The 24,978-nt window shown below is 42.6% G+C and overlaps 1 protein-coding gene and 1 pseudogene across 8 annotated transcripts; one reads left to right on the top strand and one right to left on the bottom strand.

Moving 5' to 3' along the window:
* The first annotated feature begins 692 nt into the window (after window positions 1-692).
* On the top strand, window positions 693-18,629 carry ZFP69 (ZFP69 zinc finger protein). Of its 7 annotated transcripts, none has more exons than XM_082687082.1 (6): window positions 693-1,451; window positions 2,268-2,897; window positions 4,206-4,291; window positions 9,682-9,808; window positions 10,340-10,438; window positions 14,496-18,629. In XM_082687082.1, exons 2-6 carry the CDS (start codon window positions 2,771-2,773, stop codon window positions 15,626-15,628), a joined length of 1,572 nt encoding a protein of 523 aa, XP_082543208.1. In that variant the 5' UTR covers window positions 693-1,451; window positions 2,268-2,770; the 3' UTR covers window positions 15,629-18,629. The 7 variants fall into 7 exon arrangements, with proteins under 7 accessions (XP_082543208.1, XP_082543209.1, XP_082543205.1 ...); XM_082687083.1 differs by having other exon boundaries at window positions 2,419-2,897; XM_082687079.1 differs by having other exon boundaries at window positions 695-1,451; window positions 10,340-10,453.
* Window positions 18,630-19,624: 995 nt separating this feature from the next.
* LOC309842527 (adenylyl cyclase-associated protein 1 pseudogene) lies at window positions 19,625-23,684 on the bottom strand (annotated as a pseudogene). The gene is made up of 3 exons: window positions 23,674-23,684; window positions 20,329-21,608; window positions 19,625-19,659 (listed from the first exon to the last, which is right to left on the bottom strand). The product of its transcript is annotated as an adenylyl cyclase-associated protein 1 pseudogene (transcript).
* Window positions 23,685-24,978: the final 1,294 nt, after the last annotated feature.

Consider the following 24,978-nt stretch of genomic DNA (forward strand, 5'->3'; position numbering starts at 1 on the left):
ATTCCAATCACCCCCCAAAATATAGTCTTAACAAGTCATCCAGGAATTTTGTGATCTGGCACCACTGAGCTAATATGACACATGGGCCCTCTCCATCCCCCAAAGGTAAATGAGGTAATCCACCTAATTAGATTCCCAGCTCTAACCCTTAAAAGAAGGTGACCTTACCTGGAACTATCCTTTTTTTTTCTTTTGCTAATAACTTCCTTGTGGTCCCCTCCCCCCCACCAAAAACCTTCTATTTCAAACAACTTGTAGTGCTCCCCTCTACTTGCTAGATGGGATGCTACCCCATTCATGAATCAATAAAGCCTGTTAGATCTTCAGCTGCACTGGGTTGAATTTCTGCTCAACATTATTATCTATTTAACTCCTCACGAATGAAGAACCAAGAGAACGGGGACCATTTTGATAACTGCTCTATGCTCAGAACCCGTGACAATGCGGGGCCGATGGTAGACACTCCAGATAGTTGCTGAACGAATGAATGACAGAATGACAAAGGGATTCCCCCCACCGGAGGAGCGGGCGGGCCACGTGGTCCCTCCGGCTGCTGGCTGGCCCCGCCCACAGTGGGAGGGCTGGCGGTTGCCCCTGGGTCTGGGCTCCCCGGGCGCGCTCCGTCGCTCCGGCTCCGGGTTTTCGGGCGCGCCGGCTTCCCGGGAGAGGGCGGTCTCGGGGCGGCCCCTCGTGGGCGGAGCCCGCGGCGGGGCGTGCAGAGCCGCGGGAAGACGCGCGCACAGAGAGGGTGGCTGCGCAGCTGCTAGTGGTGACCGGAGCGGGGCCGAGCGGGGCGGCGCGGGGGCAATTGGCGCCGCGGGCGACGGCGGGGCGCGGCGGGAGGACGAAGGCGCCAGGCCACCCGGGGCTGCGGCCCACGAGGCGGGGCGGCGGGTGGAGTCGGCCGCCGCCGGCCCGGCGTCAGAGCGACAGCCCGCGAGGTGTAACCTGGCCCGCATCTGGGAGAAGCCGGGTCCGGGCAGCCCTCCCACTGCGGCCCGCGGAGCCCCGCTCCCCGGCGCGCGGCCGCGGAAGACCTCCTGGGAGGGCGGCGGCGCGATGCGGTGCGAAGGCCGGCCTTAGGCAGGCTCCGCGGGCGGCCGGGAGAAACCCCGCGTCCGGGGCGGAGGCCGAGGTCCCGCGGGCTTCCTTTGGGAGCCCGCGGGAACGTGGGGGCGTGTTTTGGAGAATCGTTGGTGAGCGGGGACATGTGGTCTAGGAGGGCTGGGGAAGAACAAAATCTGCTACCTCGGGATCCACCGAAGAGACACCCTGTGGCGCGGAAAGCTTCGGGAGCGAGCGCTCTTGCGGCTGCGTCCCTGATCCCAGCAGCGTCCAGGGCCGAGCTGCAGAGGCTTCGAGGGGCCGCAGCCTCTGTCCCGGGGAGACACAGCCAGGAGCAGTGAGGAGGGCCAGCTTCCAAATGATGCTTGGAAAGTTTCCCCACTTTGGTAACTAGACGTTTACTTTTCTGTATTCGGGGCAGGATATTTCCACGTGCTCCAGCCCGCGGGATGCAGCTCCTTTCTGTGCATCGAGCGGGCTCAGTTTGGGGCCGAGTGGGGGGCCCGTAAACTACGTACCCTTCCTCACAAACTTCAAAAAGTTGGGCCGGCTCCCTTTGCTCGGAACTCGGACTGTGCGTGGGGAGCCAAATGTGCTGGACCAGGTCGCTGCGAAGGCACCAGCTCGAACCCCGGGGCGTTGGTTGGGATGATAGATTTGAGTTGTTTCCAGATTTTCCTGTTACAAACAGTTCTGCAGTAGTCCTCATGATACTCCGTGTACTGTACTTCCTCCGTCTGAACATCCCCCTCCTCCATTTTAACATGTCTGAAACCAGGAGGCATCTTAACAGGTTAGAAGGACTTGCCAGCTGCTGGCCATCTGCGTGGGTGGGGATATGTCTGGCGCTTTTTGGGCATGTGAACATGCAGCTGTGTGATTATTCCAGCCTTATGACACTTGAACTTTAAATTGAAGTCTCTAGTTGTTTTTAAAAAGTAGTTTGAAAAGATAATGCTGTGATGCAGCATTAAAACAAAAGGTTTATAGTAATATTTATTACGGGTTTTCTGCATGCCTGACATTGTTTCAATTAGTATTACAGCGCTATAAAGTAGAATTGCTATCCCCATTTTATAGATGAAGAAACTGAAGCTCAGAGAGTTGAAATGCCTTAGAGCTTTTAAGTCCAAGTGTCAGGATGCTAGCCCTCGCTGTCTGATTTCAAAGCTTGCTCTCTTAACTCCAAAACCTGTATCCAGGCAGAAGAGGCATGCAACTCACAAAGAGGGACATCAAGGCAGCGTCTACACTTGTATGTGCATATGGAACTGGGAGACAGCCACATCCAAGAGCATTGATCATACTTATTCCCACATTGATGCCAAATCTTTGTTTTTGGATCTTTTGCAGTTTGAAATATATTTTCGCACGTTCTGGAATTCTGACTGTGTGTTGGGTGCTTCTGGATTCCTCTTCTGCCTTTTGCTCCTCTAGAAGAATATAGAGGCATGCACTCAAACCTACTCAAATGGCTGCCTCCCAGGGTGGCTGTACTTAATCTAAGAGAGAAGTCAGTTTTTCAGAGTTAAAGTCACCTGAGCCTCTAGGAGCCCACAGCCTCTGGTGGGCACAGGGACACACCAAAGTTCCAAGGGCAGGAGATTGTGCTCAGAGGAGAGAACACACCTGTGAAGACTTTCAATAGAGGCTCTGGCGGTTTTTCTCACCAGAAGTGGACAAGTTCTGTCGGGTGGGCAGCATCATGCTACAGCAGCTCCTGATCACCCTGCCCACGGAGGCCAGCACCTGGGTGAAGCTACGCCATCCAAAGAAGGCCAAGGAGGTGGCACCCTTGTGGGAGGACGTGACTAAGATGTTTGAAGGAGAAGGTGAGAATAGGCTGATAGAGGGGAATGGGGAAAGAAGAATTCACATTTTGTGTGTGAAAAGATAGGTACACACTTCGCTGAGGTGGTCTCTTGGGGAGAAAATTGGGGGAAAGCAGGTCTTTGGGGTTCATGCTTGTGACTTTCAGGAAGGGGATCGCTATGAGAGGAAATGTGGGGCTCTCAGCATGGGCTCCTTGTTTCCATGTGCTCCATGCTGCTCCCGTCTCCAGTCCTCAGATCCAGCACACAACAGTGGCTCCCAAGTATATAGGATTCCCAGACAGTGGGGTCAAAGGTTTCCACTCCCTAATGCCCTCCCAAAGTCTTCCTTCATAAGTTTTGGTCATTCTGGCCCAAAGCCAATGTTTTTCAAAAGGAGCCTTTCTTTTCTTCTGAGAGGAAGGAATGACATGCTTGATGATTCTCAATTTATAGGAGGTCAGTGGGAAACAAGTCCAAGGTTACACATTATCTGGTGGTCTGGTCAGGACAGATACATGGACACAGGAATTTATGTGTCTCACGTGGTCTCTTAGTTCATGCCTTTAACACTTCAAGTCCAACTGATACCGATTCTCGCTGCAGCAGGCAGGGACCTTGCTAAGGATCTTGACCGATGGCAAAATGAATAATGATCTCCAATGCTTATTATTAATTGATGGAGATGGACACATATCCAGGTCAAAATAATAGAAACTAGCCCAAGAAAGTGCTATGGTAGACTTCTTTTGGAAGACAAGAGACGGGAAACATACTTTTGATTGTATTTATTGGAGAAATTTTCACAAAGCAGATAGCATTGACTTGGGCCTTGAAAGATGTCTAAATTTCTTGTGGATGATTTGGGGAAGGGTACAGAAATGACTGCCTTAAAGAATGGTTCAGAGAGTGGGTACTGTCCTAGTCTGACTGAGGGCCAAGAATGTGGTCAGCGTATGTGTAGGATGGATGAAGGATGGTGGATAGCAGAAACACGCCGGGAAAGGATGCTTCTGGTGAGTCGTAGAGCACCTTAAAGGCGATGGGAAGTGTTTGGATTTTTTTTTCTTGTCAGAACCTTTGAAACAGAGGAGTGGCCTGATAGATCTGTGCTTTTGGACCAGCGTTGACCACTGGGACATGTTAATGCCCAAAGCAACGCACTGTGGACCCTCCTCGTTAAGGAGGCTCCGACTGCTCTGAGTTGCCCTAAGTGTCCCTCTTTGTGAATGTTTTGAGAGAAAAGCCGTGTTCAGCAGATCTGGAGGCAGTTTTTCTATTTGGGATCTATGAGGAGATGCATGCCTCATAGCTCTTTCCCTTCTTTAGCGCTGCTGTCTCAGGATGCTGATGAGACCCAGGAAGAAAGTTTGAAGGATGAAGTCACGTCTGGGTCCCGAGCAGCAGAATCCCAGGTGGGTTGGTTTCCTTTCATTTTCTTGACATGCTGTTTGGTTTTTAGGGCTTTAACTTGCCTTTTTTTTTTTTTTTTTTTTTTTTTTAAAGTGTGAGAGGGTGTTGAGGCTAACAGATTCAACATAGGGAGCTCTTATACAGAAAACTGGGCTGCACTGGTGGCCATTCCCCTACTCATGGTAGCTTTCCTCCTATTTTTTTTTTTTTTAAGATTTTATTCATTTATTTGACAGAGATCACAAGTAGGCACAGAGGCAGGCAGAGAGAGAGGAGGAAGCAGGCTCCCGGCTGAGCAGAGAGCCCAACATAGGGCTCGATCCCAGGACCCTGGGATTATGACCTGAGCTGAAGGCAGAGGCTTTAACCCACTGAGCCACCCAGGTGCCCCACTTCCCTCCTATTAACTCTTGTTTGTGACCAACATCTAGATTTAACGCTGTGCTGATTTCTGTAGAGAAAGTGAAACGACTGATCGAATTCTAGCCCCTAAAAATGAACAGATATTACTTGGAGTCTAAGATGTACATCAATTTTTTGAGTATTTAATATTCAGTATTTCATATTCAATATTTTTGGAGTATTTTGAGTATTTAGAAACAAACTTTGCTAAGAGAGAAGAAGGTTCTGACATTCTTATGTGCCAAACACGTGTCACTGGTGAACTTGAGTATTAGGAACAGAGGTCACACTTCAACCAAAGGAGAAGCGAATGGGGAAGAAGTGGTCTGGCCACACAGCGCACGCTTCAGACAGGGTGGGCAGTTCTCACAGGCTGTCCTCACTGCCTCCTGGAAGGATAGGAGAAACAGGAGGAAAATTGTAGAATGAATGAGAAAGGAAGACTGTTAAAGATCAGATGTTTTTCAATGACAGAAGAGTTTTAAGTGAAAAGAACTTGGGTTCTGAAGTTAGATGGTACAGGATTTGAACTTTGCTCATGTGTTTATTTGCTTGGCGATCAGGGGCCATTTTTTCTAGCTGCTTACAATCCCAGTTTCCTCAGCTGATTCAGGTGCTGATTCCTTCTAGGATGGAAATGCATTTCAGAGTTATTTACAGCAGTAAGGAAGAAGTTACAATAATCTAATTGTTTAAAGAGTATCTTTACATTGTACAGTCTGAAATTCCTTGCCTCTCGACATTTATCAAAAAACTGATGGGATTCTTAGTGCTAGGAAAAGATGAAATTTTTTAAAAAATGGAGCTACAATTTAAGTATAGGAAAATATAGTTAAGAAAGTGTATAGTTCTATTTGGGCATGTGTATGTACCCTGTAACCAAAATATAGACCATTTCCATCATCTCAGGAAGTTCCCTCAGGCCCCTTTCCAATCAAACCTTTGCTTCATTCTGAGTAGAGAGTACATGGGATCTCTGTGTTATTTTTTTTTCACCCAAAATAATATTTTTTTTATTAAGTTCAATTAGCCAACGTATAGTACATCACTAGTTTTTGATGTAGTGTTCACTGATTCATTAGTTGTGTATAACACCCATTGCTCATCAGATCACATGCCCTTCTTAATGCCCATCACCTCACACCATCCCCCACCCCACCCTCCCTTCTGTAACCCTCAGCTTGTTTCCCAGAGTCCAGAGTCTTTCATGGTTTGTCTCCCTCTCTGATTTCTTCCCATTCAGTTTTCTCTCCCTTCCCCTATTGTCCTCTGTGCTATTCCTTATGTTCCACATATGAGTTCAACCACATGATAACTGTCTTTGTTGGTTTGACTCATTCACTTAGCATAATACCCTCCAGTTCCATCCATGTTGATACAAATGGTAGGTCTTCATCCTTTCTAATGACAGAGTAATATTCTAGTAATATTCTAGTGTGTATATGGACCACATCTTCTCTATCCATTCATCTGTTGAAGGGCATCTCAGCCCCTTCCACAGTTTGGCTCTTGTGGACATTGGCGTTCTTGTTCCCCTTCTTTTCACTATGTGTGTCTGTGTTATTTCTTACAACTCTATGGGAATCTATATCTCAAAATAAAAAGTTTAAAAAAGAATTTATATTCTGCGGTTGATAGTTATAGTGTTCTATAAATGTCTGTTAGTTTAAGTTGGCTAAATAGGTTGTTCCAATCTGAATCCTTGATACATTTCTGCCCACTTGTATCAGTTACTGAGAAAGGAATATTAAAATCTATATTGTGGTTTTGTCTCTATCTCCCTTTAGTTCTGTCAGCTCTGTTTTGGGTTCTGTTATCAGATGCATTAATGCCTAGGATGGTTGCCTTCTTCTTTTTTTTTTTTTTTACAATTTTATTTATTTATTTGACAGAGAAAGATCACAAGTAGGCAGAGAGGCAGGCAGGGGTGGGGGAAGCAGGCTCCCTGCTGAGCAGAGAGCCTGATGCTGGGCTTGATCCCAGGACCCTGAGATCATGACCTGAGCCAAAGGCAGAGTCTTAACCCATTGAGCCACCCAGACACCCCAAAGGTTGCCTCCTTGATGAACTGACAGTTTATAAGCTGTGTCTTTTTTATGGCTTGTAATATTCCTTCTCCTAGGTCCGCTTTGTCTAATTTAACTATAGTTCTTCCAGTGTTCCTTTAGTTACTGCTTGTAGGGCATAGCTTTTTCAATTCTTTTGCTTTTAACCTTATCTGCGTCTTTATATTTAGAGTGCGACTTTCCACATAGCCATGTCTTGCTTGTTTCATGCATTTACAGTTACCATAATCCTTGATACGGTTGGATTTAAGTGTTATTCTTGGTCTTCGTTTGCTATTCACGCATCTTTGTTTCTTTGACCCTCTTCTGCATCCTCTTGGATTGCATAGTTTTTTAGTATTCCACTTTATATCCCCTGAATGCTTTTTAGCTATACTTGTTTGATTTGCGTTTTAGTGGTTGTTCTGGCCATTACAATACACATTATTAACGTGTCACAGTTGAATTACTATTACACTATTTCACATACGGCATGAAAACCTCGTATTTCCAATTACTCATTCCCATTCTTTGTATATTGTTATACATTTCACTCCACATGTTATAAGCTCCACAGTACATTGTTCTTATTTTTATTTTAAAAAAAGATTTATTTTTTTATGTTAGAGTTTACACGTGTGCATGCAAGCAGAGAAGAGGGGCAGAGGGAGAGAGAGAATCAGGTAGGCTCCCCACTGAGAGCACATTCCCCTCTTATTTTTATTTTTAATAGTAAATTGTTCTTAAGATACTAAGAAAAGAAGGGGTGCCTGGGTAGCTCAGTCAGTTAAGCGTCTGCCCTCAGCGCAGGTCATGGACCCAGGATCCTGGGATTGAGCCCCATGTTGCGCTCCTTGCTCTGCAGGGAGCCTGCTTCTCCCTTTCTCTCTGCCCTTCCTCCCCACTCATGCTCACGTGCACTCACTCTCTCCCTCTCAAATAAATAAAATCTTTAAAGGAAAAAGAAATTAAGTAAAGGGGAAAAAAGCCCTGTTGTCTTTTCCTGTTGTCTTCCTCCTTGAGAAGATTTTGCTGGATGTAGAACTGTAGGGTGCCTTTTTTTTTCTTTTCAGCACTTTAAAGTGTTCCACGATCCTTTAGCTTATACTGTTTTGAATAAAAAGTCAGCTGTTACTATTCTCTCCCTTTAGGTGACATGCCTTTCTGTATGTTTATACCATCTTCTCTTGTTTTTCTGTTCCTCCTTTCCTGCCTTCTTCTGATCTTCCCTTTTGTCTTTGCCTTTCAGCAGTTTTTCTACGATGTGCCTAGGGATGATTTTCTTTGAATTTATTCTTTTGGGGGTTTGCTGAGCTTCTTGGATCTGTGGCTAGATATTTTTTTTTTTTTTCTGTCAAATTTGGAAAATTTTCAGCCTTTGTTTCTTAGTATTTTTTCTGCCCATTCTTTTATCTCCTGAGGTTCTAATTACATGTATATTAAACCACTTGGTATTATCCTGGGTTATTTGTTTTTTCCTCTTGCTTCAGTTTGGATAATATCTATTGACCTCTTGAGTTTCAAGTTTCACAGATCTTGTCTTTGTCAGGGTTCAATCTGCAACTAAGTCCGTTCAGTGGATTTTTCTCATTTGTAGAATTTTCATTTAATTCTTTAGCATTTTTCTCTCTTCCTCAATTTCCCGTGTTTTCAGCTATTCTAACCTTTATTTATTTATTTATTTGTTTTGAGTGAGAGAGCAAGCAGGGGCAGGAAGGGGCAGAGGGAAAGGGAGAGATCTCAGAGGCTCTCAAGCAGGCTCCATGCCCAGCACAGAGCCCAACATTGGGCATGATCTCACGACCCTGAGATCATGACTTGAACTAAAATCAAGAGTCGGATGTTTAACCAACTGAGCCACCCAGGTGCCCTTCTATCCATACTTTACTGTAAATTTTTAACATATATTTTAATAATTGCTTTAAACTTCTTGTCTGCTAATTCCAATGACTTGGTCACCTATGGGTTTACTTATTGATTTTTGTTTTCTTGATTCTAGATCAGATTTCTTCCTCCTTCACATGTGTAACAGGTTTTTTTTGTTGTTTTTTTTTTTAGTAGTTCAGATATTGGGTATTAAAGGACAGTGGGGGATGAAATATAGTTTGTTTAGTTCTGTTTATTTCCAGGAGACTAAGCCCTTTCCTCTGTCTGGTGGTTAAGGTGAGGGCCTGATTATTCATATTCCCCCTAGAGCTCTGGCTGAGGTAACTTTTATTTGGTGAGTTCGCTTCCAATTAACCCCAACTACAGAAGCCCGTGCCACCACAGCTGGGGTGGAGGGGCACTGATCTTTTTTAGATCTTTGAGTATTTGAGCTAGGAAGGGGGTCAGACTGCAGTTCCAGATGGCTTTAATCATCTTTGCATTAAACTCCAGTGGGGCCCCAGAATGTAAGCTCAGCAGGAATGCATTGGTTTCATGACAGTAAGGGTTGAAAGCCTCTCTCTCCTTCCCTCCCCCCTCCGAAGCCTCTCTAATCTCATCTCCTACTCCTTCCTTCACCACCCTCTGCCATTGATGCTCACTCTCCTATTCCTGAGACAAGCTAAGGATGCTCTCATTTTAGGTCCTTTGTACCTGCCTGGAATGCTGTCCCTTCAGATCTCCACAGAGCTCTCCCTCACTGAATTCATGTCTCTGATCAGATACCACTTTTTTTGAGAGACCTTCCCCTACCATCCTGCATAGAAAATCGTCCTCTCCCCTCACCATGTTCTCCATGTTCCTCCCTTATCCTGCTTAATTTTTTTCAAAGGCACGTATGACCATCTGTTTTTCTAAGTATTTATTGATGATAATCTCTAGAGGATTTTCAACCACTTCCAGAGGAGGCTTTCAGTAGGACTAGTTTAGAATCTCTCAGAACTTAGAATTCTCTCAGAACTCCTTGGACCTTGATGGAGGTGGACTCTGTCTGAAAAGGAATATATTCAATATTCTAGGAACTGTTAACCTTCAAGGACATATCCGTGGACTTCACCCAGGAGGAATGGGGACAACTGCCCCTTGCTCACCGGAATCTGTACCGGGAGGTGATGCTGGAGAACTATGGGAACTTGGTCTCAGTGGGTAAGGACGGGTGAGACAGTCACCCAGAAAACCTGCCCATTATAGGAGAGTCATTATTTCTAAATTATCAAATGTTGTGGATTCCCTGGAGTTTGGCCTTGGGTTTCTTTCTTTTCTTTTTTTTTAAAATATTTTATTTATTTATTTGACAGGCAGAGATCACAAGTAGGCAGAGAATCGGGCAGAGAGAGAGAGAGAGAGAGAGAGGAAGCAGGCTCCCCGCTGACCAGAGAGCCCAATGTGGGGCTCGATCCCAGGGATCATGACCTGAGCTGAAGGCAGAGGCTCCAAACCACTGAGCCACCCAGGAGCCCCTTGCCTTGGGTTTTGTATTAGAGATGTCTCATTCCTTGGGGATACAGCTTTACTTGGTAGAGATAGAATAGAAATATATTCTGTGGTGCCCCTTTACATCTTTAGAGACCCTGAATATCAGAGGACTAGAATGACATTCTGGGGATGGTTCTTAGAACCCAACATAAGCATTCATGCTTCTTTTTCTTTTTCTTCTTCTTTTTTTTACTTTATAAGCAGGATATCAACTTTCCAAACCTAGTGTGATATCCCAGTTGGAGAAAGGACAAGAACCATGGATGACAGAGAAAGAAGGCCCAGAAGATCCCAGTTCCAGTGAGACTAAGACAGGTAGTACATTTTAATATGTAGGCTCGAGTCCCTGAATTCTTCCCACAGCCCCTGGACAGGACATGCGCTAAACCTGACTTCACCCCCGCCTCCGTTTCTTTCCCCTGACCTTGCAACAGTCTCTTCGCAGTTGGAGGGAAGGGAATCTTGTCTTCATTAAGGTTAAACTTGAATTTCCCTCTTTTCTTCAGTATCCTGACCTCTGAATTGAAAGCTCCTTTTTCTAAGCAGTAAGTTTGTGCATGGTCTCTCCTCACAGGAAACACCTCTTTTCAGGAGTTTCACTGCATTTGACAGTTCTTTAATTTTCTCTCTTGCATTCTATTTCCACTTTTTGCTAACTTCCATTTTACAGTTTCAGCTTTGATTCTCAGTCTCTTTTAAACTCATGTGTCTTTTGTATTTTTGTAACTACTGTATGAAAATTCTTGCAAGAGAAATCACTACAGGATACTTTCTCCCCAAATTCAGTGGTCCTTAACCATCTCCTTAAATTTTGTTTTACTATGAAATATTTTAGGTGTTCAGTAAGGGATAGAGAACATTGTAACAAACTTCTATGTAGCTTCCAACTAGATTAAGATAAAAAAGAGTTGAAGCCCTGCTGTGACCCTTACCTTTTCAAATAACTAGCTCTTCAGAGTTTAAATATAGTCATTTTCATACGTGTCTTCATACTTTTATTACATGTGTATATCCCAAAACAATATATAATTTTGTTTTGCATGTTCTTATTCTTTCAATAAATCGTGTATATACTTCTACTTACTTCTCTCATTCAACATGGTTGCTATTTGTGTTGCTCTAGTTCTTTTCTTCCATTGAATCAATAAACCACAATTTATTTAGCCATTTTCCTATTAATATGCATTTATATTGTTTCTGAGATTGAGGGTTACCAAGATGCAGTGTCTTCCTGTGTACATAGGCAAGGATTTCTGAGATGTCTGGTGGGAGCAAAATTGTTGGGTCATGGTATATATGCACCTTCATTTTGTTGCGCTACAAAGCAGTTGCATCAATTTGTACTCCAATCAGCAAGCTTTAAGAGTTTCCAGAGCAAATTTTAAAATTATCGTAAGGGTGCCTGGGTGGCTCAGTCAGTTGAACATCCGACTCTTGATTTCAGCTCAGGTCAGGATCTCAGGGCCGTGGAATCAGGCCCATCTCAGACTCAACACTCAGCGTGGAATCTGCTCCAGATTCTTTCTCCCCTCTGACAGCACCCCTCAAATAAGTAAAGTTTTTTAAAAATAAATAAATAAATAAAATTATTGTGAATTTATGGATGAGTATGGTATCTTGTTGTGTCTTTCATTTTCCTAATTACTAGTAAGAGGAGCATACTTTTCATGTTTATTGACCATCTAGAATTCTCATATGTAAATTGTTTATGTCCTTTGCCAATTTTCTATTATTATCTCTTTTCTGGATCATAGAAAAATAATGTAATATTTATTGTCTTAAATTTTTAAAATTTGGATATTCATATTTGGAATTAATTCACCTGGAATTATTTTATATGTAGTATGAGGTGAGGATCTACTTTGACTTTTTCCACATGGATGATCAGTCCAGGAACTATTTATTTAATAGTTAATGACATTCTGTTACCTCTCAAGCTTCCTTATATACTTGGTTCTGTTGTAGGCACTCTGCATTCTGTTCTGTTTTTCTATTCTAGCCCTACTCTAATGGCAAGCTAATTACTGTATTTCATTGTGAAACTGCATATTTGATAGAGTTAGTTCTCCCATTTTGTTCTTCAAAGTTGTCCAGGTTATTCTTAGCCTCTTGCTTTTTCCATATAAATGAGTGCATCAGATTTCACACACACACACACACACACACACACACACACAGTATGTGCATGTGCACAAATACTCCAGTGGCCATTTTGATTGGAATAGAAGTGGATTTATAGATCAACTTTGGGGGGAATTAATATTATGATAACTGAATTTTATTATTCCAGAAACATGGTATATTGCTCCATTTATTGGTATTTCCTAACGTTTTAAAAAATAAATTTTCAGTATTTTCCCTATGAAGGTTTTCCTTCAAATTACATCTTTTAGGTTCATCTTGAAGACCTTATATTTTCCTATCATAGATAATGTATATATTATATTTTAAAAATATGTTTACTTATTTTAAGTATTTTATTTGCTTATTTGATAGAGAGGTAAAGAGCACAAGTAGGTGGAGTGGCAGGCAGTGGGAGAGGTAGAAACAGGCTCTCTGCTGAGCAGGGAATCCAATGTGGGCTCTGTCCCAGAACCCTGGGATCATGACCTGAGCCAAAGGCAGATGCTTGAACAACTGAGCCACCAAGGTGCCCTGATAGTATATTTTTAAATTATGTTTTCTGTTTGTTGGTGGTGTGTAATAGCATATTTGATGTTATATATTGATCTTATAGCTAGCCACCTTGTTTTCCTCCATTATTAATTCTAATAATTTGTTTATATATTCTCTTGGGTTTTCTTTTTTTCAACATCTCTCTTTCCCTGTCCTCTTCTCTTCTGCCTCCCATATTCAGGACTAGAATAAGAAGCCTACAGAAGGGCGCCTGCGTGGCTCAGTGACAGAGATCACTGGTCTCTGTCAAATAAATAAATAAAATCTTAAAAAAAAAAAAAAGAAGAAGAAGAAGCCTACAGAACATAGACTCTATTATTGCCTTTAGTCATTAAGAATTTGGAAGTACTGGGGCGCCTGGGTGGCTCAGTTGGTTAAGTGACTGCCTTTGGCTCAGGTCACGATCCTGGAGTCCTGGGATTGAATCCCGCATTGTGCTCCCAGCTCCCCAGGGAGTGTGCTTCTCCCTCTGACCTTCTCCCCTCTCGTGCTCTCTTACTCTCTCTCTCTCAAATAAATAAAATCTTTTAAAAAAGAATTTGGAAGTACTAATGATCCTTTTGTGTTGAACAAAAAAATCTTAAAAGAAGTTATATCTTTCAGGATACAGATCTGTCAGTTGAAACATTGGTAATATAAACAAATTATCAGGTAAAAAAGCTAGGCAGAATTCTGAAGGTTAAAAGATACTTCCAGGGGCACCTGGGTGGTTCAGTTAAGTGTTTGACTCTTGACTTTGGCTTAGGTCATGATCTCAGGGTTGTGAGATTGAGTTCCGCTGGGCATGGAGTAGAGCCTTCTTAAGATTCTGTCTCTCCCTCCCCCTCTGTTACTCCCCTCCCCCCTCAAAAAAGATAAAAGATGTTTTCATAGAACATAGCAATAATAGCAACATAGTCAGGATTTCTTACAAATCTCCTTTCTAGGGACAGACTAATAACCACAGAAAGTAGAACAATGTAAATATTAATACACTTCACTAAAAGCTTAATGTTTTTATGAAAGTTCTTAGTTCAGACCTTATTTTTTGAACAAGCTTCTCTTGCTGCTGCTCAAGTGGGGAGATGGTTTTGTAACAGTAGTTGTCAATGAAAAAGATACTCATAAGCCATCACTCTGAAATTTCATAATTTAATATTAGAAAGAATAGGTCTAATGTGCTCAAATTTTACGCTGTATATTAAATCACACATTTTTCTTATTTACTGTTTCTTAACTTCCCGTTACCTTCCATGATTGCATCACCATATTCAGTTGTGCAGTTGACCCTTCAACAACACTGGTTTATACTACGTGGGTCCACTTATATGTGGGTTTTTCACAGCACTATAAATGTATTTTTTCTTCCTTATAATTTAACATTTTCTCCTTATTGTAAGACTGTAGTGTATGATACATATAACATAAAATTTATTAATTGACTTATCAGTAAGGCTTCTAGGCAACAGGAGTCTATTAATTGTTAAGTTCTGGGGGGGAGTCAAGAGTTATACTTGGATTTTTTTTTTACTGTGTTGGGGTAGGTATCCCAACCGCCATGTTGTTTAAGGGTCAACTGTAATCAGAACCTCGTACGTAATATGTGTAGTTATCCTAATTTCTATTTCCTACTCATTGCAATAATTGATTTTTCAAAGCATAATGAATAGGGGTTACTTGCATTTCTTTCCCTTTCTTTCAGACTCGAGGACTAAAACAGAAACCGATGCATCAACTGCAAAGAACAGCATTTTACAGGAAGAGTTTTATCATGGCATTATGATGGAAGGGTTCCTGAGAGATGATGGCATTTATTCCACACTGAGAAAAGTCTCTAAATATGCTGGTGACTTAGAAAGCCACCAGGAAACCCATGGGAGAGATGGAAGACAAGCCATCCTGACCCACAAGAAGAGTGGCCAAGAAACTAAAAAATTTGGGGAAAATATTGTCAGTTCAAACGTTATTATAGAGCAGAGGCACCGTAAATGTGATACACCTAGAAAGAGGAACAAATACAAGTTAGACCTGATCAATCATCCGAGTTACATAAGAACAAAAACCTATGAATGTAACATATGTGAAAAAAACTTCAAACAACCCATTCATCTCACTGAACACATGAGAATTCATACTGGTGAAAAGCCTTTCAGGTGTAAGGAGTGTGGAAGGGCCTTCAGTCAAAGTGCATCCCTGACTACGCACCAGAGGATCCATACTGGTGAGAAACCCTTTGAATGTGAAGAATGTGGCAAAGCTTTCCGACATCGCTCATCTCTGAATCAGCATCACAGAACTCACACTGGAGAGAAACCCTACGTGTGCGATAAATGTCAGAAAGCTTTCAGCCAGAACATCAGCTTGATCCAGCATCTGAGAACTCATTCTGGAGAGAAACCCTTTACGTGCAATGAATGTGGGAAAACCTTCCGGCAGGTCAGGCACCTTAGTGAACACATAAGAATTCACACTGGGGAGAAGCCCTACGCATGCACCGCGTGTTGTAAAACCTTTAGTCATAGAGCGTATCTAACACATCACCAGAGAATCCATACTGGGGAGAGACCCTACAAATGCAAGGAATGTGGGAAAGCCTTTAGGCAGAGGATACACCTTAGCAACCATAAAACTGTTCATACAGGAGTGAAAGCGTATGAATGCAGCCGCTGTGGAAAAGCCTATCGGCATGATTCCTCCTTTAAGAAACATCAGAGGCACCACACTGGAGAAAAACCTTATGAGTGTAATGAGTGTGGAAAAGCCTTCAGCTATAACTCATCACTTAGCCGACACCATGAGATACACAGGAGGAATGCCTTTCGAAATAACGTGTGAAAATAGATTACTCAACATGAGAACAAAAGCCAGCTCTAAATCAATGATTCTGTGTTTTTAAATTCCAGGATTCTGAATTTGAGTAATTGGTATCATGATGCCAGCTTTTAATTTTGCCCATTATGTAAATAAACAGTACACCAATAACTACTATCTACTAACACCTCCATACAAAGTACTTAATCAAGAATAAAGGATGTCCTTCAAATTAAATTCAGCATTATGGAGAGTGCACACATAATTGTTATCTTACTGATTTCATGGTGGATCAGTTGTTCTCCATGGCCATTCACTGATTTATAGACTAACAATTGGGATGAACTGTTGAAAATGTCACCACCCCTATTTTTTAAGTAAGCTTTTATTTTTTCAATGGGGAAACTTAAAAATGGGGTAAAGCTTAAAAGGCATAGACAGTCATATAAGGGAAGTCCTTTTCCTACATCCCCAAATTTTTTATAGAGGCAACCATTTTTTATAACTAATTTTTTTGTGTGTGCACCCTTCCAGAGATTTTTGTATTTATATCCAAGAGAATACAAATGAAGAGTTTTTCTTTTTAAGCATAACACATCTGCACTTTACTTTGATCATTTAACCATTTATCATGAAAGTCATTCCATATTAGTGGATAAAGTGCCTAATAGTTCCTTTTTACAACTGCTTAGTATTCTGTGGTTTGGATATACTTTAATTTATTTAGCCAGTCCACTATGGATGGACTTTTGGATTTCCATTCTTTTATTGCAATGAATAGTCTTAAACATTTTTTAAATTTCTCAGACATGTAAGTAGACATGTAGGGTAAATTTTGAGAACTGGAATCTTACTAGAGGGCATGTGCATTTTTATGATGATATTGCCAAACTGGCCTTCATAGAGAGGTTGGACTGATCTATTTTCCTACCAGCAAGATAGAGAACTATAGGACCCACTTGATGCTGAAGCATGTCCTGGAGCATCTGCCCTTTTAATCATCAAAGAAGTATCCGTTTGTCTCAGTAACTTAGTCCAGAAGTACCAGCTGAGCTGCAGCCCCAGAGAAAGTGGTGCTTGCCGTTCCTGGAGCCAGAGAAGAATCTGCATCTTCCTGAAGCCAAGCCCACCAAAATCTCAGCTGGAGGAGAAACCCTTTCTCCACCAACTACTCCAGTCCCTAATTTTGAGGCTGGAGCTGCCTGATCAGTGAGAGTCCCTTTGAGGAGGCCAATACACTTGTCATAGCAAGTAAAATTGTGGCTGCAGCCCTTCTGATGGGATGGAGGAACACGGACAATTGAGTCAGGGTACTCAGGATGGCAGGGTGTACCACGGATGATCAACCACACAGCCTTTTACAGGATGGTTATGTTAGCAAGTTACAGTTAACACACGGAGGAAGACAGGAAAGAGGTAGGGTGTGACTTTCTAATAAGCATTAATGAATGAATGAGAGCATAATTAACATTACTCATGTCTGAGAAAACAGAGCACCAAGATTAGGACCACATGGTTTTGTACGTGTTCATTTTTCAATTTGGTAAACATTTACCAAACGTATTACAGTTCAGTGATTCTGTGAAATAGTGATGGAGTTCCCCTTATCTCCATCCCATTGCCACATCTCGTGATAAACCAAAGCCTGGCACTTGGGCCCTCCTTTGTAACTAGTGCTACTTTATAGTTCCATCTCCTATTTTCCTCTTTCCCATGTGGGCTCTGGCTAAACAGATTAGTTGAGACTCTTTGATCAAATAACACAAATCATTTGGGGGTGATTTAAGTCTTAAAGTGGGAGTATTGTTAGAAAGATACTGAGGTATCCTGTAATTCATGGGCTGCAACACATTCTAACAGCAGACTTGAACTAGGACCTGAAGCACTTGAGAAAACCCAGGCAGCTTTCTCTCCACCTCTCACAGGAGCTTTTTCTGTCTTTTTTTTTTTTTTTTTAACACCTTGTAGCAAATCACAGTTACCATCAGCTCCAGATTTTATATATTTTGTTTCCATCATCCAGAAAAAAGATAACTTCTTTTTCTTCTTTTCAACTTTAAAATCCTAGGGAAAGTCTCATATTGACCCAGCCAGGTCAGGTGCCCTCCTCTAGGTAGGCAGAGAACTTCTATGGGAACCGTGTGGATGGTGTGAATTGGGTGGGTGGTTTGGGGGGGGGGGTTATCTGGAGGGGCAAGAGAGCGGAAAGGGTTACTGTTCATAGAATTCCAGATCCCAACTCACTCTTGGATACCAGTACATAGGATCAGATTTTTAGACCTGGAAAGGGTCTAGGAATTCACTTAATTAGAACTCCTCACTTTAGGGATGCCTGGGTGGTTCAGGCAGTTAAGTGTCTGCTTTTGGCGTAGGTCATGGTCCCTGGGTCCTGAGATTGAATCCTTGATTTACTCCTTGCTCAGCAGGGATCCTGCTTCTTCCTCTGCATGCCACTCCCCCTGCTTGTGCTCCCTCTTTCACACAAATAAATAAAATCTTAAAAAAAAACACAACAGCCCACTTTATAGATGAAGAAACAGAGAATGTCCTTTAATTATTCATGTCTTTTACTTGTGTTTTGAGCATTTTTTCTCCAGGTTTAGCCTAGCTTTCCAAACACCCACCCTTAATGGCTATACGAAACTGTTCTTTGCCATTCTGAGTTTTATTTCTTAGATCTGCTACTGCTTCAGGAGATCTTAATAACTTAAGAGCCTGTCCGTTGGTTTTGCCTATTTTTGCCTGTCCTCCTTTCTGGTTATCTTACAGGCTGATCACATAAACGCTCTTCCCTGGGCCCGAGTCCTTTAGTCATGTTCTTTCCCCCAAGCTAAACATTTTGTCTAACTGATTTTGTTAACATCTCAACACTTTTTTAAATCTACATCTGTATCTTAGGAATGTCTCCTGAACTCCAGAACATCATAGTCCGCATTCTACTGAATATCTCCATTTGGATATCCCATAGTCCCCTCAAAGTATGTCCAAAACCCAACTCCTAATCTCAATAAAATCTGTATCCTCAGTCCAGTGAGTGGTACCACCCTCTTTCCAGTTCTCCAGTTTAAACTTCTTCCTCATCCATCACCTTCTGAGTCACTAAGTCCTATATATTCTATTTGGGATCTCTTCATTATCTTCCTCTCTGTTCCCATTGTCAGTTCTCTAATTAGGCTGTTAGCATGTCCTAACTGCTTAAATGGGATTTCAACTGGTTTTTCTATAATCTGGACTCATCATTTTTTTTTTCAAGTTTGGTATTAATTTTATTCTATTTTCTGTATAACTTTAAGTACATAAAGGTTTATTTCCACAGGCCTCAGGAAATGGGTAGAAGTCACAGGACAATCTCTCTTCCCACCAAAAAAGTTGCATATTTTGGTAAGTGTCTGGAGAGAAAAACTGTAATTTACATTAGCAGTGCTGTGCAAGATTCTTACGTAAGACCTAAAACCAGGCTGTGGTAGAGATTTTAGTCCTTCATTCAGGTGCCCAGACAGAAGCCAAAAGCAGTTGAGCATGACAGGGCAAAGGAGGCAGTGAAGGTGGAGGACAGGCACCCAGCATGGAAGGAGGAAGGAATTCCAGATCCCTTGGAATGATGTGTTTTCTGTTTTGTGTGTGTGTGTGCGTTTTTTTGTTTGTTTGTTTGTTTTTTTCTTGTTTAAGTCGTCTCTGTAGGAAGGTGCTGGGCAGGGATCCCAGTGAAAGGAAGGGGCCAAGACCCTTAACTGGACTGGGTGTGGGGGACTGCCACAGCGGCTGACATGGGAGAACCTACTCTACCAGGTTCAGGCAGAGCCAGGATGGAATGCAGAATGAAAGGAATGCTTATGGGAAACAATTCTGCTTGGAATGCTAGCTGGCCAGCTTCAGCCTTTGGTCTGATGTAACCCCTACCTCACTCGTCAACAGTGAAAAATTAGTTTGGTTAGAAGAACCCGCTAGAATCACACCGGCCTCTGCTACCTTCACACTCATTGATAGAAAAAGGTGAACTTGTGTGAACATTCTGATCTGTTAATCCCTGGGGACTGCTTTAGTCTTCCCAAAGACTGTTGGTCAAATAGCCCACAAAGGCTGAAAGCTTAGACACACCAGTGCTGGTGTGCGGTTCCTTAAGGAGGGACTGGCGGTGTGGTTGAGCCAATAGGGAAAAGCCGCACCTTCCTGCAGAAGATGAACTGACCTGCTCTCCCGCCCCAAATCTCAGCCTGAGGTATATTTCAGTGAAGGCAGGTAGCTGTGCTTCTCAAAGCAGAGAAGCAGTTGAAGAGCAGAAAGAGGAAACCTAGAAAAGAACCGTCTTCATACATGTTTATCCCATGGTGTGAGGGAGAGGGCAAAGAACTGGTGCACTTTGCTTTTCCAGCAGTTTGTCACTGTGGTGACCAACTTCTGCCCATTCCATAGGGTCTTGAACTGCTCAGGGACTGGGAATTTATTAAAGTCATGGCCTTCTACAGGAATGAGGACATTCATCTCAGAAGATTTGGCAGTGCGGCGCGGCTGGGTGGCTCAGTCAGTTAAGCATCTATCTTCAGCTCAGGGCATGATCCCAGGGTCCTTGCCCAGTGGGGAGCCTGCTTCTCCCTCTCTCTCTGCCCCGATCCCCTGCTCATTCCCTCTCTCTCTCTCCTCTTCTGTCTCTTAAATAGATAGATAGATAGATAAATTAAAAAAATCAATCTTTGAAAAAGAAGGTTTGGCAATAACTATCTTGCAATCCAGGGAATCCTTGCTCAGGTAAATGGGCAGTCATCTGCTTTGTTGATGAAAATTGTTGGCCCTTTACGCATTACCTGAACTTTGACATCCTACTATTGATTATATCCATAATGTCTGCCAAGTCATCAAACACCAGACCAAGTTTCTTAGTTATCTACTGTAATAGAGTTTAGTTTGCCCTTGATTTGCAATGTCGTGTTGACACACTTGTATATGTAAGCCACCTGTTTTAGCTCTATGTCATCAGTCACCAGGTTGGGAATGTTCTTGTGATTTTCCACTCTCCACCTCTTGCCCTTCAGTTCCAGTACAGCTGGCTCCCTCTTTGTGGTTGGACTGGGGAATGGGCTGACTCCTGGTTTAGGTGCAGAGAACAGTTTGGGGCCATTTAGTACTGGACTACTGTGAGCCTTCAGGGCAGGGTTCCTGTCATCTGGACACAGGATTCTGTTCCTGTGTCTTTGTGTCATCAGGTGCAGCTTTCAGGGAATGTGTGATGCTCTCCCCTTTGTTGCTGAGTGGGAAGTAGACTCATCTGAGGCTGAACTGGGGGAACTGGGTGGTAGATGATCTTGTGGGGGAGGAGGAAGACCCAATCCAGCAGAGGGGCCAGATGGCAATCCACTCAGTTCTTCTGTCACAGGCTCCGTTTGGTCCAGGCCAGTCCAGTGGGACATAACTCCTTAATGTAAGCCTGTAGCTCTGTCCATATCCTCGAGTAAGCTTTGATCCAGTGCACATGCTTCTCATTGATGTCTTTGTACTCCTTGAAGACCAGGTTTGTATAAAACATGGCTGCATCATTCCTTTCTTTCACGTAGGGACCAGGCTTGGGAGCCACAGCCACCCAACCTAGAGCCTGGGTACTTTTCCTGATGGCTGACAGGTGATTAACAACTTGCTACCTTGGTTCATCTCCAGAAAGGTTCCTGGATCTGCTCTGAGCTGGGTACCAACAAATCAGAAAGCTTATTGCCTGCCGACTGCTGGCGCTGAGAGGCTGTGACCAAGAGAGTCTGCTCCAACTTCAGCCCTGTGTGGACCATCTCTGCGTGTTTCTACACATCTCCCCCAGTTTCTTTACTGATCCACAGGTACTCCGCCACAGACCTGGCAGTCAGTGAGTCAAATAGTTGCACATATGGAGTGGCTCCTGCTTTGGGAGCACTGTCTCTCTACCCACAGTGCACGTCAGAGCCATGGGATTCTGCCTCCAGGAGGTCCACTGCCCTCCATTCTTTCTACCAGATTTTGCATGTCAGCCACAGCATACCACCTTCTCAGAGTTCTGCCTCACTTCCAGACTTGGACTCACTTTCCTCTCCTCCCCACTGCTGCTAGAGTGATCATTCCAAAACACATATTGAATCAAACTTAATCTAATTGCATCACATTGCTTAAAATCCCTCAGTGAGTTCTCACAACTTGAATATAAACTTCATCTTCTGTATTCTTCTTTTTTTCCAATATTTTACTTATTTACTTGATAGAGACATAGCAAGAGGGGGAACACAAGCAAGGGGAGTGGGAGAGGGAGAACAGGCTTCCTGCAGAGCAGGGAGCTGGATGCAGGGCTCCATCCCAGGACCCTGGGATCATGACCTGAGCCAAAGGCTTACACTCAACCAGTTGAGTGACCCAGATGCTCCTTCTGTATTCTTAATACAGGAGCAGTGGCTCCCGAATTTCCCCTCAAGCATACTTTGCTCCAGTCATTAAGATCTTATAGTCCTGTAAATATTCCATTCAATATATTACATGGTTTCTGGTCCTCAATTATGCTATTTTTCTTCCTTCTGCCTAATTTCTTTGTTCAGTTAGCTCCTACTTATCCTCCCAGATTAAATTTGTGTTACATCATCAGGGAATACTGCACACAATTTATGCCTTCTCGGATCAACACTTGAATTTTTGGCTGAATTTGCTAAATAAAGAGATAGGCCTTATCTTAGAGGATTTTTAAAATCAAAGACTGACAACGTGGAGTTTTAATTTTATAATATTACTCTGGAATCAGCATGTAAGACCATGGGATCAACATGAAGCAAGAGCCATAAATAGTGCACCACTTCAATTTACTTTACGTTGTTGCTTGTTTCACTTCCTTTTCTTATTCTTGCTACTATGGGCTTGCACTTCCAAAAAGAAAAAGAAAAAAATAAAACATCTAATCTTTGCTCTAGGCTCTGTTTTCTGGAAGACTCTGGCTAAGGTAAGGTTATAACCCTGGTTCGATTAATCAGGGTCAAGGGGACAATTTTTGGATTTATCTTTGAGATATCAGAGAAAGAGGCTTCCTTCTTTGCCACTAGACACAAATCTGGAAGGTTATATTCCTGGAAGCTATTGGCAGTGGAAAAGGAGGGAGGCTACTTGGAAATGAAGCAAACATAGAAGATCCAAGAAATGGAGACAGACAACTCAGTTCTGGTCACACTATTTGATCCCTGGATCAAGCCTCACCTGAAGGTAGAACCCTGGGTTTTCAATCTCTTAGAAATGAATAAGTCCTAATTGATTCAGGCTTTATCAGAAGCTGCCTATTTTTAGAACCATGCCTCAGTCTTACATCCTTAGTGCAGTCTGACATCCTTAACTCATTTCCACCTCCCTAAACCTCATTACTTAGGGCCATCTTCTCTGGCTCTCTCCAAGCAAGCAATGCCCTTTTGAATGACCAGAAATAGGTGTTTGGCCAAAGAAAGGCTGATCTTAATATGTGGAAGAAAAGATTTTCAAATAAAGAATATTGTCAATGGGCTTCTCTTGAGCATATAAAAATTATATTATTAACTGTTCTAGCACCTGTGAGGAACACAAACGAGCAAAATAAATTCCCTGCCCTTAGGCTCTGATGCCCTAGAGCAGCACGTCCAAGAGAAATACAGTGTGAGCCACAACACAAATGTGAACCACATAGGTAATTTAAAATTTTCTGGCAGCTACATTAATATAATAAAAATAAGTAAAATTAAAAATATATTCATTTGGACCCAATATATCAAAAATCTTATAATTTCAACATATAATTAATATAAAAATCATGTTATTGTCTCTTTTTTTTTTTGGTACTAAGTCTTCAAAATCTAATATTTTGTAGTTAGAGTAGATCTTTCTGGGCTAGCCACATTTCCAGTGCTCAAGAGAACCTCATGTGGCTAGTGGTTACTTCACTTGACAGTGCAGCTCTAGAGAGTAACCATACAGAGAAACACTTTTATCTTATAGACTCTTATTTGGTAGATTATAATCAGTGCGGTGTTAGAGGTACAAATCCTGTGCTCTGAAAGAGGAAGGAAGGAGAAATGGAAAGAGAGACAAACAGATCATTTGTGTCTAACCATATTTCCATGGTTACAGATATCCTTGGAGATGGATGAACTGTATCAGTGAGTTTTGTATAGGAATGGGCCTTAAATGCCCACACTTCTTAGAATAGCCTTTTGGGGAAAAGGTATCACTTTCTAAAATTTGAGTCCCACAGTGCTGAGAATGAAAGCTTTGGGGAACATGGTCCCCAAAAGGGACCATGCTTCACTCCCCCAAGCAGCATACCCTGCACTGCAAACTTCGTTTGAAGATACATCCATGTGTGAAAGGGTTGAGAGAGACTTTCCTGACTTTGGAAGTTGCATTTTGGCTACAGAAGATTATACTGGGGAGGAGGCAAAAACCTTCTCCAGCCTCAACCCAGCAATACCTACTCATTTCACTTGATTAAAAAGATTGTCCTCAGGATGCCTGGGTGGCTCAGGTCGTGATCCCAGGGTCATGGAGCCTGCTTCTCCCTCTGCCTCTGTGCTCTGTCTTCCTGTGCTCGCTCGCTCTCTCTCCCTCTGTCTCTGACAAATAAATAAATAAAATCTTAAAAAAAAAAAAAGATTGTCCTCAACTGTCACATTTCTGAGGTCAAGGATGTTTTTCTACACAACCACAAAATCATCATCACACCCAGGGTACTCATAATTGATAGATAACTATTATCTAATATACAAATCACATTTAATTTACCCAACTGTCCTTTCTAGTATTCTTTATTTTTTAATTTTTAAAAATATTTTATTTATTTATTTGACAGAGATCACAAGTAGGCAGAGAGGGAGAAAGGAGGAAGCAGGCTCGCCGCTGAGCAGAGAGCCCGATGAGGGGCTTGATCCCAGGACCCGGGGATCATGACCTGAGCCGAAGTCAGAGGCTTTAACCCACTGAGCCACCCAGGCGCCCCTTCTTTATTTGAAGTCCAAACAATAGTGTACTGTATTATATTCTAAAAGCTCTAGGGTGCCTGGGTAGCTTAGTTGGTTAAGCGTCTGCCTTGGGCTCAAGTCCTGATCCCAGGGTACTACGATCCACTCCCGGGGTGTGTGTGTTGGGGGGGGGGTTGTCTCTGCTCAGCAGGGAGTCTGCTCTCCCTCTGCCACTCCTCTCACTCCTTTTCTCAATCTGTCTCTCCCTCAAATAAAATAAACAAGATCCGAAAAAAATAAAAGTTTTCTTGTTTAGTTTTTCACATTTAGGACTTTAATACTCCTGGAAATGATTTTGGTGAGGAAGTAAGATAAGAGGTCTCATTTCATATGTATTTTTTAATAAGGATACCCTATTGTCACAGAACGTTCATTGAAAAGACCATCTTTTTTATCCTT

The sequence above is a fragment of the Mustela nivalis genome (assembly GCF_964662115.1).
Source record: "Mustela nivalis genome assembly, chromosome: 10".
Classification (NCBI taxonomy): Eukaryota; Metazoa; Chordata; class Mammalia; order Carnivora; family Mustelidae; genus Mustela; species Mustela nivalis.

What these genes read in the sequence shown, in the direction of transcription:
- ZFP69 (XM_082687079.1), top strand. Translation starts at nt 2,771, where the DNA reads ATGCTACAGCAGCTCCTGATCACCCTGCCCACGGAGGCCAGCACCTGG. An exon ending in TAAGATGTTTGAAGGAGAAG is followed by an intron (nt 2,898 to 4,205) that starts GTGAGAATAGGC and finishes TCCCTTCTTTAG; the next exon opens with CGCTGCTGTCTCAGGATGCT. An exon ending in TTCCAGTGAGACTAAGACAG is followed by an intron (nt 10,454 to 14,495) that starts GTAGTACATTTT and finishes CCTTTCTTTCAG; the next exon opens with ACTCGAGGACTAAAACAGAA.